This window comes from Hippoglossus stenolepis, chromosome 3, assembly GCF_022539355.2.
Source record: "Hippoglossus stenolepis isolate QCI-W04-F060 chromosome 3, HSTE1.2, whole genome shotgun sequence".
NCBI lineage: Eukaryota > Metazoa > Chordata > Actinopteri > Pleuronectiformes > Pleuronectidae > Hippoglossus > Hippoglossus stenolepis.
This window is the reverse complement of record NC_061485.1, coordinates 16690883-16706733: the sequence shown is the minus strand read 5'-3', so window position 1 is coordinate 16706733 and position 15851 is coordinate 16690883. Positions and strand designations below refer to the sequence as shown.

The 15851-nt window shown below is 41.2% G+C and overlaps 1 protein-coding gene across 3 annotated transcripts; it reads left to right on the top strand.

Moving 5' to 3' along the window:
• Positions 1-3146: 3146 nt before the first annotated feature.
• On the top strand, positions 3147-14946 carry smarcc2 (SWI/SNF related, matrix associated, actin dependent regulator of chromatin, subfamily c, member 2). Of its 3 annotated transcripts, none has more exons than XM_035152960.2 (26): positions 3147-3281; positions 3969-4088; positions 4530-4615; positions 4762-4837; positions 6023-6115; positions 6252-6321; positions 6421-6490; positions 6703-6778; positions 7956-8200; positions 8299-8423; positions 8537-8590; positions 8930-8967; positions 9057-9187; positions 9417-9488; positions 9621-9734; positions 9850-10003; positions 10099-10215; positions 10302-10364; positions 10481-10739; positions 10927-11088; positions 11167-11228; positions 11440-11560; positions 11638-11801; positions 11884-12018; positions 12113-12476; positions 12868-14946. In XM_035152960.2, the coding sequence occupies exons 1-26, from the start codon at positions 3171-3173 to the stop codon at positions 12930-12932; spliced, it is 3147 nt and encodes a 1048-aa protein (XP_035008851.1). In that variant the 5' UTR covers positions 3147-3170; the 3' UTR covers positions 12933-14946. The 3 variants fall into 3 exon arrangements, with proteins under 3 accessions (XP_035008851.1, XP_035008850.1, XP_035008848.1); XM_035152959.2 differs by having other exon boundaries at positions 4756-4837; XM_035152957.2 differs by having other exon boundaries at positions 4756-4837; positions 10927-11228.
• Positions 14947-15851: the final 905 nt, after the last annotated feature.

Sequence of the window (15851 nt, the reverse complement as noted above, 5' to 3'; positions counted from 1 at the left end):
CTCTCCCTCTTCTGTCTCGTCATAACACTTACTCAGGTCCTGCTGAGGGAGCTGGGTTATTGACTGGGAGGTCACAGAAAAACAGAAAAACTTTAATTACTTTTTTCAAGATTTACCGTTTAGTGCTTGGTTTTGTTGATTTTTGGAATGCCGCCATGTTTTTTTTTTTACAGTCGTCCAACCTGGACAAACTAAACACCTTTTGAGTTGTTATTACAACTGAAGGCTACCACAGGTACTCTTTGGAAGGGGAGGTTGAGGTGAGGGGTATTCAGCTGCAACATGAAACTTCACCACTAGATAAATTCTACACAATGAACCTTTAAATCAAACCTGATAACTGAAGACGGCGCTGATGTGTGCAAGTCGTTGTATTACACCCCTAGACGTTCATAGGCCGGTGACAGGATTTACGGTATGGTAATTTATTTCCACTAGTGTGCTCCATAGTAACGTTTGTTTGGCTCCTAAAGTTTGCCCCACCATCAACAATTATAATATATTGCAGACCTAATTGTTTAAGGTCCAGTGAGTAGCTTTTAGTGGGGGGAACATTTTCAGAAATTGATTCTAATCTTCATAATTATGATTTCCTTAGTGTATAATCACCTGAAACATTCTTACCTTAGAATGGGCCTATCTTTATCAGGAGTGGGTTATCTTCCACAGAGTCCATCTTGTTGCACTGCCACGTCTTCACACTTCTTCTACACGTCTTCTACGTGCTTGGACAGGGGAGGAAGGGTATTCAATCAATTGAAATCTGCAACCCTTATGTTATATAACTTTGGTGAAGTATGTCTTACATTCAGTCTGATCCTGCCTAGGGTGTCGTAAACCTTGTGGTCTGTAACTATAATTTGTTCTGTCTGAACCTGTTCAAGCCTGATACAAACTCGATGCAGTTAATATAAGCTGCTCTGAGTTTGTGTTACCTTTTCCCTGACACACATGGTTATTGCTTGTTTTCCCAGATTACAGGTATTTACCATTTACTCAAGTACTACAATATAGGTACACCATTGAGTTGTTTATTCTTTAGTATTTCTACTCTATTTTTGGCTACTTTATACTTTAAGTCCTTTCAGAGTGAAATCTGCTCAACTGCTACATTTAAGTTCTGCTTACATATTAACAACAGTAACTTGAATGGAAAAATGCAGGATTTGTCTCGATCAGCTGAAAAAAGAATGAAACATGTTTAACTCAACACAAGACTTGGAGTATTTGTTTGGATCCACAACTAATTGCACACACCGATAGATATCCCATCAATATGCCGGATTTTTTTCATCAAGATCCATGCATTATTCCCTGGCAAACCAGTGAATATGTTGAAAACACTCTATCTCACAATGTTATAGAAAGTAGATCAGCACCTAAATTTAGGCTGTTCTTCCCTGACCTACACCACATCCTTCCACATTGTGTTAACCCGTTCACTAAGTTTTCAGTGTAATGCTGCTAACTAAATAACTAAATAAACAAACAAATGCAGATGAAAACAAACAAACAAACTTGAATGTCAACCAGTAGAGCCCATTCCTCCACCAAGGCCCAACAGCGCATGAAACCACATTAAGATTCACTAAAAACAAACAGTAGAATTTATTTGTCAAGTGAATGCATTATTCTTCAGTAGCAGGGGGGGCTCCATTCATCGAACTAATGAATGGAGCCAATTATATGATCTAAGTGGCTCATGACACAATTTAACTATATTTGTTAATGTGTTTTGGTTTATAAGTGGAGGCTCTGGCAGCTTTAGTCCCTCGTCCATCACCACTCAACTCAACAAGAGCCAAGAAAAACACCACGATGAAAAAGGTTTGAGCTGTGTGACATCACTTAGGGATGCTGCATTCACCTGGTGTTAGAATAATCTGAAAAATTACTTCCCCACTAGAAAATTCCCGTGAACGCACCAAACAACTCTAAAAAACACGGTTTAAAAGATATATTTGACACAATCGCAATGTCAGAAAATGACAACTTCCACAAAACATGCATCCATCATGTCAAATGTTGTATACAGAAAAGAAAGCAAAGCAATGTTTTATGGTTCATTGCAAGTAATGGTTACAAATTTGTAAACAAGGCATTGTTTCCATGAAATTTATAAATAAGCTCACATCCCATGGTTATAAACAAACAAATGTTGTCATTGATGACGATCAACATGTATAAGAACGTTATTTGTGAGACTGTGAGAGTGCCTGGAAATACAAGGTGCTGTGAGCTTTTTCACTTCTCTTTACAACAAGCAGAGGACGCTGCTGCTGCTTCAGATGAGACAGAGGTTTAAAAGAGTCATAAAACTCTGATATCATTACTGGAATAAATAAGTATATTCTAATATAAAAGGAGAAGAAATATATAATTGTGATATCAGGTCAAAGGGGGGCACCAATGCAGTCCATGCACATCACTGTGCTTCATCAGCAGCTCATTCACAAATCTCCCTCCTCCTGTCTTGGTCTCCACCTTCTCACCTCATGAAGAGTCTCTTTACTACAACATGGCTCAACATCTGTAATCAGACGAAGCTAACGTGGAAGGTCAAATAAAGTCAACTGAGGACATTCACACTTATATAATGAAAGTGTTGTTGTTATTTTGTTTTGCAACTAACAGACAAACAACCGATCAGACAAAAAAGCCACAGAGGAAAACAACCTCTTTGGTACAAGTTGCTAAAGTACTTTCACCTACTTAAAAGTAAAATTCTGAAGTACTTGTACTTCAATGACGTTTCTGCGGTTTTGTCTACTTTCTGAAGTGCTGGTTTTAATGTTATAGACTTGCATTGCAATGGTATTTGTTCTATTGATACTTAAAGTACCGATAGATCATGATACTTTTTACACTACAAAAGGATGCAAGTACTTTTGTCCATGACCGGGTAGGAGTCAAGGAGTATTTTTACATTTGAGAGTCTATTTTATAAAGTACATTTACTTTGAACCTGGTATTCACAATAGCCTGTCACTTTGGATTCAAAGAGCTTAAACCGTCGCCTCCTGTTGCAGCAGATTGAAAACATTCTCGACACTACTCTGCCCCCTGCTGCTCAGTCGGAGTCATTGCAGCGCTGTGGTGACTGGTCGTTGCAGTACCACGCTGCGACCACTGGGTGGCAGGCGACGTCGACTGGTCGTCTGCGAGCAAAGATGGCGGTGCGGAAGAAAGACGGCGGCCCGAATGTAAAATATTTCGAAGCGTCTGACACCGTCTCTCAGTTTGATAATGTCCGCGTCTGGCTGGGGAAGAATTACAAAAAGGTACCGAGCGCATGTTTCGTAACCGCACACACGCACGCAGACACCGTGAGTGTGTGCTCTCTCCCGCCGGGCAGTGACAAAGAGGAGGGAGGGTGCTGCTGAGTCCAGCTGTTTGATTCAGTCGAGCCGGGGATACAAAAGGATGCTGAGCAAACAGCTGCGCCAGATGCTGCCGAGGACGGCGGCGTCCCCGTGCGGCAGCGCGGCTAAAGCGAGAGTAGAGCAGCGCACAGTCCGACCCGGGCGGGCGGCATTCTATGCGAGAAGTGGGTGACTTTAGCCGGGCAGCCTGCTAGCGAGCTAGTTAGCAGGCGGGCTAACGGCGCTGCAGCTCGGATCCAGATGTTGGCGGTGTGGCGCGCCGCGCTCACTGGAGCCGCGGAGCGTCTGCATCAGCCCCGAGCGCTGCGCCGCGGTTTAAACACACTGATGCTTCTAAATACAGTTCTTCTTAAAAAAAAACACACCATAATACTAATAATATAAAAATAATGATGATGATAAAATGGACGATATTCAACCCCCCCATCCCCCCACCACCCCCAAATCACATCAGATCACGTATTGCATTACAGCACTGTCTCGTGCTCTCAGGGGCAGAACTGAAAGCTGTTCAGATAACTACACACTGTAGTTTATTTCTGTGTGTGTGTGTGTGTTGACTGCTCCTCTGTGTTGCCCTCTCAGTACATCCAGGCCGAGCCCCCCACCAACAAGTCGCTGTCCAGCCTGGTGGTCCAGCTGCTCCAGTTCCAGGAGGAGGTGTTTGGGCGACATGTCAGCAACCCTCCACTCACCAAACTGCCTGTATGTACACTTTGCCCCTCCACACACACACACACACACACACACACACACACACACACACACACACACACACACACACACACACACACACACACACACACACACACACACACACACACACACACACCAATACAGCCACTCAAGTCAAGCTAAGCTCTTACTTACAGTTGCATCATTACCGGGGTTTGAATAAACTAACTTTTTCAGTCAGTGCATTGCCGTCTGTAAAATGGTGTCTGCTACAGCGTGAGCGATTTAAACAGAGTTTGAATTCACTGCTGTAGGGGAATATCTGGCTGCTGAATTGTCATCACATGAATCAATCCCCAGTGAGGAAGCATGAGTTAACATAAAGTGTAAAGCAGAGAGGGAGGGAGTCTCTGTTGCATTTCACTTTACTCCGATGGGAAACCTTGCATCTGCTGTGTTCCGTGTCTGCAGATGAAGTGTTTCCTGGACTTCAAGTCAGGGGGTGCTCTCTGCCACATTCTGGCTGCTGCCTACAAGTTCAAGAGTGACCAAGGATGGTAAGACTTTTCTTTCCAGCTGGTTTAGATGCTTGAGAAATAGACACAAATGAAAGTGATCATTTTGGAAGTCACCCGAGCGCTTAGGATTTTAGCTATGTTGCCGTTTCATGTGTAACTCCAGTCTAATTTCCTGGTAGGCGCAGGTTTGACTTCCAGAATCCGTCAAGGATGGACCGAAATGTGGAGATGTTCATGACCATTGAGAAGTCGTTGGTGCAGGTGAGTTTTCCAGATTGTTTTTATTTATACGTCAAAAATGGGAACAACGTGCACATCCAGTAAATCCTTTGATGGGTGCTGGATCAACAAAACAACATAAACCTTTCAAAAAAAGAGAAAATCTGCACATCTAAAGCTCATGTTACACATTATTTTGTATGCAGCTTAATCATATTAGAGAGAGTTCTCTCAACTCTGACTTTGTGAAATTGGACAGAAGTAATAACATTTTTATACATTTTCCAATAAATTAACATACATTCAGACCCTGCTTCACTCCACAAAACAATATTTCCACAGTTACCAATATTTACTGGTATCAGTTATTTTTTTGTGCGATTCATTTTCAGTCAGCTACATGTTTTCATGTCTCCTCTCGTCACGAGTGTCTGAGAATCAGGCTGCTTGAGCTTTTACAGATGGAAATAATGAAGGGCACCCAGTCATGTGACTTGACCAGTAATCCTACTTGATCAGTCCTGCTCTTACAGCACGAGATCCTCCAGCGCTCCTGATCTGATGAGCTCAACAGCACCTAGCACTAACAAGATATGTTACAGAATATATCAGCATTTATTAATATTTTACTACATGTATGATGTAGCTTTCTTCACAACAAAGCAGGCACTTCTCTGGTACATCCGTCCTCAGCCATCATAAGAGAACTATATTTTAAATAAACAAGGTACAAATGAATCAATAAATCAACCCGACCTAACAAAGAAATGACAAAACATGGTGCTCGCATTAAATAAAATACAATGTACATGTAAAAATACCCCGTTGGCCGCTTGTCTTCTAAAGTCTTTTGGAAAACCCTTTATGTCAGTTAAACAGCTTCTTTGAATTCTGTCAAACGACTCGTCCCTTGTGCATCGCCTAAATAAGCTGTAGCGGCACCACAGCTGTGCTAACAAAAGTTCCACACAAACATTGACTACAATTTTCAGTCACCTTTGTTTGTTTACCAAAAATAAATCACCCTAATATACAAATCATTGAAATCACAAGTTTGCATTTTGACTCTTTACATCAATTAAATTATTTATTTTCACATGAACTTAAACTCAATTAGGAAGTTATCTATATTTATAATGAGCATGTATCCAACGTGACCTACATATGATTCTAAGATTGTGAATGTATTTAATTAATTCATACAAGTGCGGTGTTTCTTCATTTCAGAACAACTGCCTGACTCGACCTGTCATCTACCTGAGTGCGGACATAGAACCAAAACTGCTCGGGAAACTGAAAGACATCATCAAAAGACATCAGGTGGGTTTTTTGTTTTTTGACAAATGCATTGGAGTCTCTTAATTAGTTAAAAATATATTTTTGTGTTGTTAAACTTGAAAAGCTGTTAAGTTTCCTTCTTCAAAGATCACATCAGTCATATGAACATGTGTTGCAGGGCTCGGTGACTGAGGACAAGGCCTCCAGCTCCCATGTTGTTGTGCCTATTCCTACCAGTCTGGAGGAAGGTGAGCCTTCACATGTTGTCTTCGAGTACAGCAATTTGTTGTTTGTTGTAATTCAGCTGATCCACGTTGTGCTTTGTAATTTTTTTCTTTTTGATCCAGAGGAGTGGGTGCGTCCCGTGATGAAGAGAGATAAACAAGTGCTGCTTCACTGGGGATATTTTCCTGACAGGTTTGTTCTGAGCAGCCATAAAACAATATGACCGACACATGACATTATTCACCTAACTGAGACACACTCAGTAGTGTGTTTGTGGTACTTTTGTTTTCTTCTTCCCCAATCCTGGTTTTCTTCACATTGCTCTCCCTGTGGTGGTTTTACAAGCTCAAACATGTAGTCATTCCCGGGGCTTGACATTTGACCTTGCCCCTCTCACATTATAGTTACGACACCTGGATCCCAGCCAGTGAGGTCGAGGCTGCGTTGGAGGATCCTCCGAGCCCAGAGAAACCCAGGAAGGTACTTGATTTCTTGTCACACTGTCCACGTTTTGTTATTATTATGCATCTTACATTCTCTCTTAAGTGCAACAATCACGACACAATTCTTTGGACAACGATAGGGTATTTTTGATATCACAAAATCTGCCACGATTTGATTCAATGTGATTCAGCAGCCTGCAATTGATATGAAATTTATATCAACTCCCAAAAAGCAACAAAAATATGATTCGACCAATTTATTTTAGTTCAGTCTTGACTTTACCTCCATTTAATTTGGTATAGTTGTTGCTTATTTTGCAGCATTTCATTGTGTCTGTAGCAAGAGCCTTTTTCTTTTTTATCCTCTCCCTCTCTGCTCTACCTTTCCTTCTCTTTAGTGTGTGGCTGTCCCATTTTCAGGGTGTCACATCTAAAAAAAATTGTACAGAGAAGCAGGTACAATTTCTGTGTGCATTGCTGACGGATGCTGTGAAGATGTCATTTTTGAAGCGTGCAAAGATTTAGAAAAACGTCTTTTCGTTGGTTACAATTAAAGATACAAGTCTTGTGTTTTTCTGGACAAAAGGAATCAATGAAGTTAATTTCATGCACCTCAGCTTTCTGAATGAAACAAACCTGTGAGGGGATTGTGTGCAGGCAGCGATTTGGCCATTGTTAATCATTTCATGTTTTTCTCTGTTTGCAAAACTGCTGCATGTTGGCGCTTGAAGCATCAAAGAAAAGTCAAAGCAGCGTCAGAAGCTCGTATCGTGTATTCAGAGCGTCACTTGATCGAGGTGCTCGGTGCTCACCAGGACATGATAGTGAAGGCAGTGAAGCATTGAAATAGTTAGAGCAGTATTTACACAACAATGAACACACTGGGTTAGTTCACTATCATCCTCCTGTCACTATGTTTGCTCACAGTGAAAACATCTCTTCCCTCAGACCAGAACTTCAGACTGATCAAATCCTAAATCAACTCAAATCTTTTCTTCTTTCTGTGACTTTTTCTCTGTGGGTTTTATCCAAACCAGAAATATTTTCTTTTAAATAACTGTTAAATGTCTTTTTAAAACATGTATGATCTAGTTTGTGTGTTGTCTGTCGGTGAAGCTCTGCTTAACTGTGTTAGAAGTTGGTGATATTTCACTTAAGCAATTACAGCAATAGTTTTAATATTTGGGGGTGCAATATGTGGTCTTTGTTCAAAGGTCCATGCCAAGTGGATTTTGGACCTGGACCAGTATAACGAGTGGATGACTGAAGAGGACTATGAAGTGGGCGAGGGCTGCCCCAAGAGGAAGAGGATCTCTGCCAAGACCCTGACGGATGAGGTGACCACACCCGACGAGCGGCGGGACAAGAAGCCCAGCAGTGCCAAGAAGAGGAAGCGTTCGCCGTCGCCCTCCCCCACCCCTCCACCTCAGGAGAGCAAGAAGAAGAACACTAAGAAAGGGTTGGTGACCACACCCGTCTCAACGCACAGATGTTTAACAATGATGTGATGCCTCAGGTGTTTGTTTTGGAATCTTTTAATAAATATTGTCCTGACAGACCAACAACCCCGTACACCAAGTCTAAACGTGGCCAGAGGGAGGAAGAACAGGAAGACTTGAGTAAGGACTTAGATGAAGCATCACCTGTTCCAGCATCTGAAGAGGGAAACGCAGCTAAGACAAGTATACAAGTCCACATATGTGCAAAATATAAACAAAAATCACATTGAATCACCATTTAATCCTATTCTGTAAACTAGTTGTCTGTCACTGGCTGATATACTTTATTTTTGCAGATAACACTAAGAAAGATTCTGATTCAACTCCTGTCAAGGGAGGAACGGATATGGGTGAGCAGAGTTTTTTTTGTGTCACCAACAATATGTTTACCAGTAACTGCTATTTAAAGGAAATGCTCCCATTTTGTGCAGTTAGCAAGAAAATCAGTGACCTGTTCATAATATTAGGTTTTAAGACCTCAATTTAGTATGTTTTTCCATCTAAGTGCACATTGTTTTTTGACATAAGAGAGTGCATGATAGATACTGGAGCTAAATTCTTTTTATGCACTAACATACTGGCCATTAAAACTGAGTTTGGCCCTCAGAACTCAGAATAAATCCTCTGTGTCATGTTGACAGTTCATTTTCTGTTTTATTTCACTTTTCCTTCTTTTGTGACTTTAACAGACGAGCAAGAGGATGAGTCCATGGAAACAACAGGGAAGGTAAGAGACTTTCTAAATGTGCAAGAAAATATTACAGTGTGGACAGTAAATCTATATATTATCTCAACTATGTGTGTGTGATTAAACAGGAAGAGGAGGAAGGCTCCCCGGGTGTCAAGGGAGAACCGGTAAAAGGCTCTGACCTTCATGAGGACAACGTGACTGAGCAAACCCACCACATCATCATCCCGAGCTACGCTGCCTGGTTTGATTACAACAGGTAAGATCATCATTATGTTTTCTCTACTTTTGAAAGTAATTTTACTTCACAGATGTCACTTAGTGTTTTTACATTTCAAACATGCAAAAAAAGTGAGACCTAAAATGTGAACCAGCTATTGTGTTGTGTGGTTGAAGAGAAAACTAACTGGAGATTTTTGAGGTGACTGGTAAAGTCAGAAATGAGTCATCAGCTGTGAGTCCTCACACTGTCATCGTTTTCCCTCCAGTGTTCACGCCATCGAGCGCAGAGCCCTGCCAGAGTTTTTCAATGGAAAGAACAAATCCAAAACCCCTGAGATGTAAGTTTGTGGTATCTTTGATGTTTTTTATCACAGATATTTATCTGAAAGTTTTGTCTGACTTGCAAAAGCAACCACAGTACCTCCTTCTTTTTATATCAAATTTTTGTGTCTACCTCTATCCTGTGGCAGTTATCTGGCGTACAGGAACTTCATGATCGACACCTATCGACTGAATCCTCAGGAGTACCTCACCTCCACCGCCTGCCGCAGGAACTTGGCAGGAGATGTTTGTGCAATCATGAGGTAAGTGAAGCCTGAATGTGACGAACAGAATATGTCAATGGAGTTTTATCAGTTTGTATTTACACAGTTGCATGTTTCAGTTTCTGTGAGGAACACTGTGTCTCTATTCCTGCAGAGTTCACGCCTTCCTGGAGCAATGGGGTCTGATCAACTACCAGGTGGACTCAGAGAGCCGGCCCACACCCATGGGTCCTCCACCCACCTCTCACTTCCATGTCCTGGCAGACACACCATCCAGTCTGGTTCCCCTGCAGCCTAAGACCACACAGGTCAATATACAATCATACACACACGCACAAATACTCACATGCACACTGATTTCAGGGTATTTTACATTTGTGGCTCTGTCACTTTTTACCTTTAGACTCCTGCTACCCAGCCAATGATGTCATTCCCAGATAAAGTGAAAGAAAAACCAGCAGATCTGCAAAACTTTGGGCTACGGACTGACATGTACAGCAAGAAGAGTGGCTCTGTAAAGGTACAAGTCCAACATTATGGATGGCAGAATGATTCTAGTTTTTTCCCCCCATATGAATAAAGCAGTGGTGATGTTTTTGTGTGCAGAGCAAGAGTACAGCAAGCTCCATGAGGGAGTGGACAGAGCAAGAAACACTACTACTACTTGAGGTACAAACAGTTCTTCAAATCAACAGTGTTACAATGAAACTACGAGTCACGAATACCTAAGTCAAAAAGGAACAACATGAAAATGCAGAGTTAGATCTTGTATTTATTTTCCTCAGGGTTTGGAAATGTACAAGGACGACTGGAACAAAGTGTCAGAACACGTGGGCAGCCGTACACAGGATGAGTGTATCCTGCACTTTCTGCGGCTGCCAATTGAAGACCCCTACTTGGAGGACAGCCCCTCGACTCTGGGACCACTCGCCTTTCAGCCGGTACCTTTCAGCCAGGCAGGAAACCCCGTCATGAGCACAGTGGCCTTCCTCGCCTCTGTCGTTGACCCACGTGTGGCCTCGGCTGCAGCTAAATCTGCTCTGGGTGAGAAGTTGCTTTTCATGCTGTATAGACAGCTTCTGTAAAAATGTCTTCTACAGAAAATACAGTGTGTTAATGAACTCATAGCATAACATGTGAAGTTGCTTCAATAATCAATCAGCGAAAGGTTATGAAACATGAATTAATGATTGTTATATTAACACCGGTAAAATCTGTCTGTGCCTCTCAGAGGAGTTCTCTCGTATGAAAGAGGAAGTTCCTGCAGCTCTGGTCGAAGCTCACGTGCGACGAGTGGAGGAGGCAGCGAGAGTCAGTGGCCGCCAGGACCCCCTGTACGGCCTGGAAGGAAGTGGGATTGCAGGAACTGGCCTGGAGGAGGGAGAAAGACCGGGTATGATGGACACATACACACCCATTCACACGTACAACATAGATACAACTTGTGACCCGACTTCTCTCTCGACCCCAGATGAAAACACTGATGAAAACAAGAACGACACCCAATCAAGTGAAGAGAAGAGAGAGCCCAAGGTATGACACACGTTCATTATAACACAGAATCAGTTTTCCCATGGCTCCTTCAAATCTTTGAAAGTTTGTGAATTTTGGTCATTGAAGTGCTTGAATTTATATATTCTTCTGCAAAAATGAAGAAATTTAAGTTCTTATGTTTCTTAATGGTTATAATTCAACTGAGGTATTACTACGAAGCTCATTGTGCTGTGTTCACCTCCCCACGCAGGACAGCAAAGATGGTGCGATTGAAGAAGAGGAAAAACAGGCAGAAAATGGGAAGAAGGAAGAAGAGAGAGGAAGAGAACCTGAAGGAGAGAGGGAGGCCGACAAAACAGAATCAGATATGGGTATGAAAGTGCATATTGTATCGCTCAGACACAAGAAATACTGTGTTTTTGTCAAATAACTTTTTTTCTTCTATTAGGTGACGGAGAGAAGGAGAAAGAGGGAAAAGAGGGAACAGAGGAAGGACAAAGAGAAGGAGAGAGTGAGATAGAGAGGAAGGCCAAGGTAGAGCGTGATGTTGGAGAGGGGAACCTGGCCACTGCTGCTGCATCTGCTCTCGCTGCAGCTGCTGTCAAAGCCAAGGTAAAGTCTTTGATCACAAGATGCCTGCCGCCTGTGTCCTTCATCATCAACTTTGGTTTCACCTCCTCCACTCTCTTCACAGCACCTGGCTGCAGTGGAAGAGAGGAAGATCAAATCTCTCGTGGCTTTGTTGGTGGAAACTCAGATGAAGAAGCTGGAGATAAAACTGAGACACTTTGAAGAACTGGAAACCATCATGGACAGAGAGAGGGAGGCTGTGAGTGATCGCTTCTGGGATATGAATCCTCAGTAGTCAGCCTTTTTACAGTCCAAAGCCTTTAACATATTTCTGTGTGTGTTTGTGTGTGTAGCTGGAGTACCAGCGGCAGCAGCTCCTCGCCGACCGTCAGTCTTTCCACATGGAGCAGTTGAAATACGCTGAGATGAGAGCTCGCCAGCAGCACTTCCAGCAGATTCAGCACCAGCAGCACAGCCAGGCCGGGGGCCCTCATTCCACTCAGCCGGCCTCAGGCGTGCAGCCTCAGGCCGTGGCAGCAAGTCAGCAAGCTCCCAGCACACCAGCACCGCCGCCGGCCGCCAGCCCCGCACCTCCAACGTCTTCTGCCCCAGCTCCAGAGTCCCAACCGCCTCAGAGTGCTCACACCTCGCCCCCACGTCCCCCAAGCCAGGCCCCGGCTTCCCACTCCAGCTCCAGCACTACACCTGTACTTCATGGTGAGTACAGCCTCACTGTCCTGACACGGTTCTAAATGTAATCACAGTGTTGCTGCTTTAATGGCACAGATACTTTCTTTATTTATACTTTCACAGTTACTCTCGTATCTGTGCAATATTCACTGTGCTATATTCATTCATATTCTATATTCATTTGAAAACAATTGTCTAATCAAATTGATGAAAATGACAAATAAACCAAGGTTACACTGATAATTTTGAAATGTGCACAATATCACAACTTCATGTAAAATTAATCAATCTGCTTCTTTTCTTTTGTTAATTGTTAATTAACACAAATTATTTTGAATGTTATCCTGAAGTTATAAAAAGCTATTTTAGAGCTATTGTTGAGATTTTTAAGAAAAGTCTCCTTTCCCCCTCCTCACAGAGCCCACCACCCCCCTCTCCGGGGAAACACTCCACCCTGCAGCTCCAGTCCCTCCACCACAGTGAGAGATCGACACATTTCCTGAGAATCCGAATGACTCTGACCACTTTGAATCCTGCCTGTATCATCCGAAATGAAGAAGTCCTAAACCGAAGGAAGAGATACATTTTCCAGCCTTTGTTTCTTTGTTTGTTTTTCCAACAAGACAATTGAAACCACCTCTACTAAAAAAGACCTTTTTAAATTGAATGGCCCAATGAAGAGAATCCGATCATCATACATGCAGAAGCTGTTCATCGCGCGGTCGACAGGACAGCACCATCTCACTTCATCATGTTTATGTCCGACACCAGAGATCCGGTGAGGGTCTCGCCAACATGCTGGCACTCAAGGAGAAGAAGAGAAAAGACTCATCTTGTGTTTTCAGTGTTTTGGAAGTTGTTGCATTTATTTTCCTGCAACGTTTTATCACAGCTTATGAAGTCTCACGCTTCATAACGTCTCCAGAGCCCCTCTCCCTATATTCTAGGTACTAATTCAAATATATGTAATAAGAAAATGCACTTTTAATATGTTTCCCTAGGTCTCGCTGAAAGACTTGAAGCATCCATGAAATTGAACTTTAGCACTTATAACAACATAATCCTTCTGTTGTCTTAAAATAGTTTTTCATACCGAAGGATTTGGAAACTTGATTGGGAATATTACTTTTTCCTCTCTATTTTCAATTTGTATTACATGGACAACGGTCACTCTACAAGTTCTGGACTAAAGGTCACATGTCTAAAAAAATCGAATATGTAATGAATGGAAAAAGTTGAAGTCAGAAGCCAGTTTGAAATTATCTGTTTGGATGCAGTTAGAAAATATGTACTGTAAACTGGAGTTTCTGTTACAAACACATCTTTTGTTGCCCTGTAATGAAAAATGTGGGAACTATTTTAACAGTATTAGGTCTTTAAAAGACCTTATTTTAGTAAATAACGTCCCTTTTCCACAGCACTTATTCATGTGTCAGTTGAGGTGTTGCAAACCTAGATGAACTTAAAGCATCCAGGTTGTAGTTTTGTGAGGAATGTAGGGAACAAATGACTGAAGGGGACGGTCCGGGAATAATAATGATTCTGTCTGCGACCACAAATATGTTTATGAATAATTTGACTTTGTCTTAATTGCTAAACCAAAATGTTTTTTATAATCATGAGATTTTATTGTGGCTGCTCGGGAATTGAAGTTATTGCAGCTTATGTTTTCGCTGGTGCATCATGGAAGAAATGTCAATGCTGTCAAAGAAAAAACAAGGGAGCTCGCACCTTAAACGGCTGACAATGGAGAATTGTGTCCTTAATATTTGCAACAATATCCTCACTTTTTATCCTATCGATTTTTATATTTTTTACTGTCCATTTTTCCATCTTCTTTCTTTGATACGTCAACAATGTAACTGTGTATTATTACCTTTGTATCCGATATTTACCCTCTCCGCTGTTGTGTATGATTCAGACAGGTCAGTCGGATCCGTCTGAGATGTGACTGTGAGCATGTGTGTATGTGAACGCATGCCATCGAGACCTGTAAACCATGTTACCATTCAGTTTTATTTTTAGTGCCATCCATCATGTGTGACCGGGGTTTGAAGAATTTAAAAAAAGAAGAAAAGAAACATGCTTCATTCTAGACGTGGCACATCACGTCAGCGCCATGAGATATAATTCAGTCAGGTGGTGAAACTTTACAGTTAACGTCCATCCAGCCAGTATTGCAGTCCTCACTACAGTCGTGAGCAGACATGGACTTCTTTTATCTGTGTTATTACTACATTGTGTGGATTTTGTGATATGAAATATGTGTCTGTTCAGTTTCTGTATGTTTTTCACTATGCTGAAGGTAGCAGCAATTGCATTGATTATTATATAGTAGAAATTGATTTTTTTTTTTTCCTCAGTAAATCATTACATTAGTGCTGACAGTTACTCTGACAGTTTGTATGGGAAGAAGGAAAAAAAAAAAGACAGAACAAAAGCGGTTCAGGTTTTAATTACAAAATGTTGGGGGGAAAAAATAAAGATGTGAAGAGGAGTTGCTGTGTAGATTGGTTTGTGCTTTTGTCCGCTGCTTCACACACAAATAAAAATCACACACAAGGAGATAAATGTGCAAAAATACAAAGTAGTTCCACAGTTTGTCAGGATGTTTGTATATTTGTTATATCAGTTTTACAAGGATTTGCTTTTGACATGTTTTCTGTAGATGCATCGGATCAGATCAACCAGAAACAGATTTTTTCCCTGCACACATTCTGATTTATCAGAGCAGGAAAAGCAGTTATGTTATTAATAACATTAACAAAGGCAACATGTGCTTTTCCTGCTCTGACAAGAATAATACATTTGTTGTTGTTCGTATGAAATCCTCAACTATGACGCTTCTCCAATTTGAAAACTTTTAATGAAATCAGAAGATAACAAAAAAATCCCAGCTCAAAGTCCTGTTAGCTGGTGAGGATCATACATTTAAGTAAACATTTTGAAAATGAAAATTCTCAAAATAAGTACTCAAAACTCCCCACAAGTACAATACTTGAGTAAATGTACTTAGATTACATTCCACCACATTTGTGGAAACTTGTTTTTGACAATTAGTGGCACAACTTGTTCATCAGTGACTTTTTACTCACTTACTCTTTCTCAGTAATCTCACTGTATTTACTGACTTTTATATTTACTTTGTCTACCCCTTTTATTTTCATTTATTTATATATATATATATATATAACATATTGCCTTTCAGATAGACTGAATATAGTTCATGATTATTACCATGTATGATACTATGTCATCTATATTTACAAATATTCTTTAAATGTTTTTACTACTTTTTTGTCTTCTATATATTTTAATACTGTTTTCATTAATTGTTTTTTAGGTTTTATTCACACCTATATAACCAAAATTTTTTCTAATTTCTCCCTTAAATCTAGAATG

What these genes read in the sequence shown, in the direction of transcription:
- smarcc2 (XM_035152957.2), top strand. Translation starts at nt 3,171, where the DNA reads ATGGCGGTGCGGAAGAAAGACGGCGGCCCGAATGTAAAATATTTCGAA. An exon ending in CCATGGAAACAACAGGGAAG is followed by an intron (nt 8,968 to 9,056) that starts GTAAGAGACTTT and finishes GTGATTAAACAG; the next exon opens with GAAGAGGAGGAAGGCTCCCC. An exon ending in TGCAGCCTAAGACCACACAG is followed by an intron (nt 10,004 to 10,098) that starts GTCAATATACAA and finishes TTTTACCTTTAG; the next exon opens with ACTCCTGCTACCCAGCCAAT.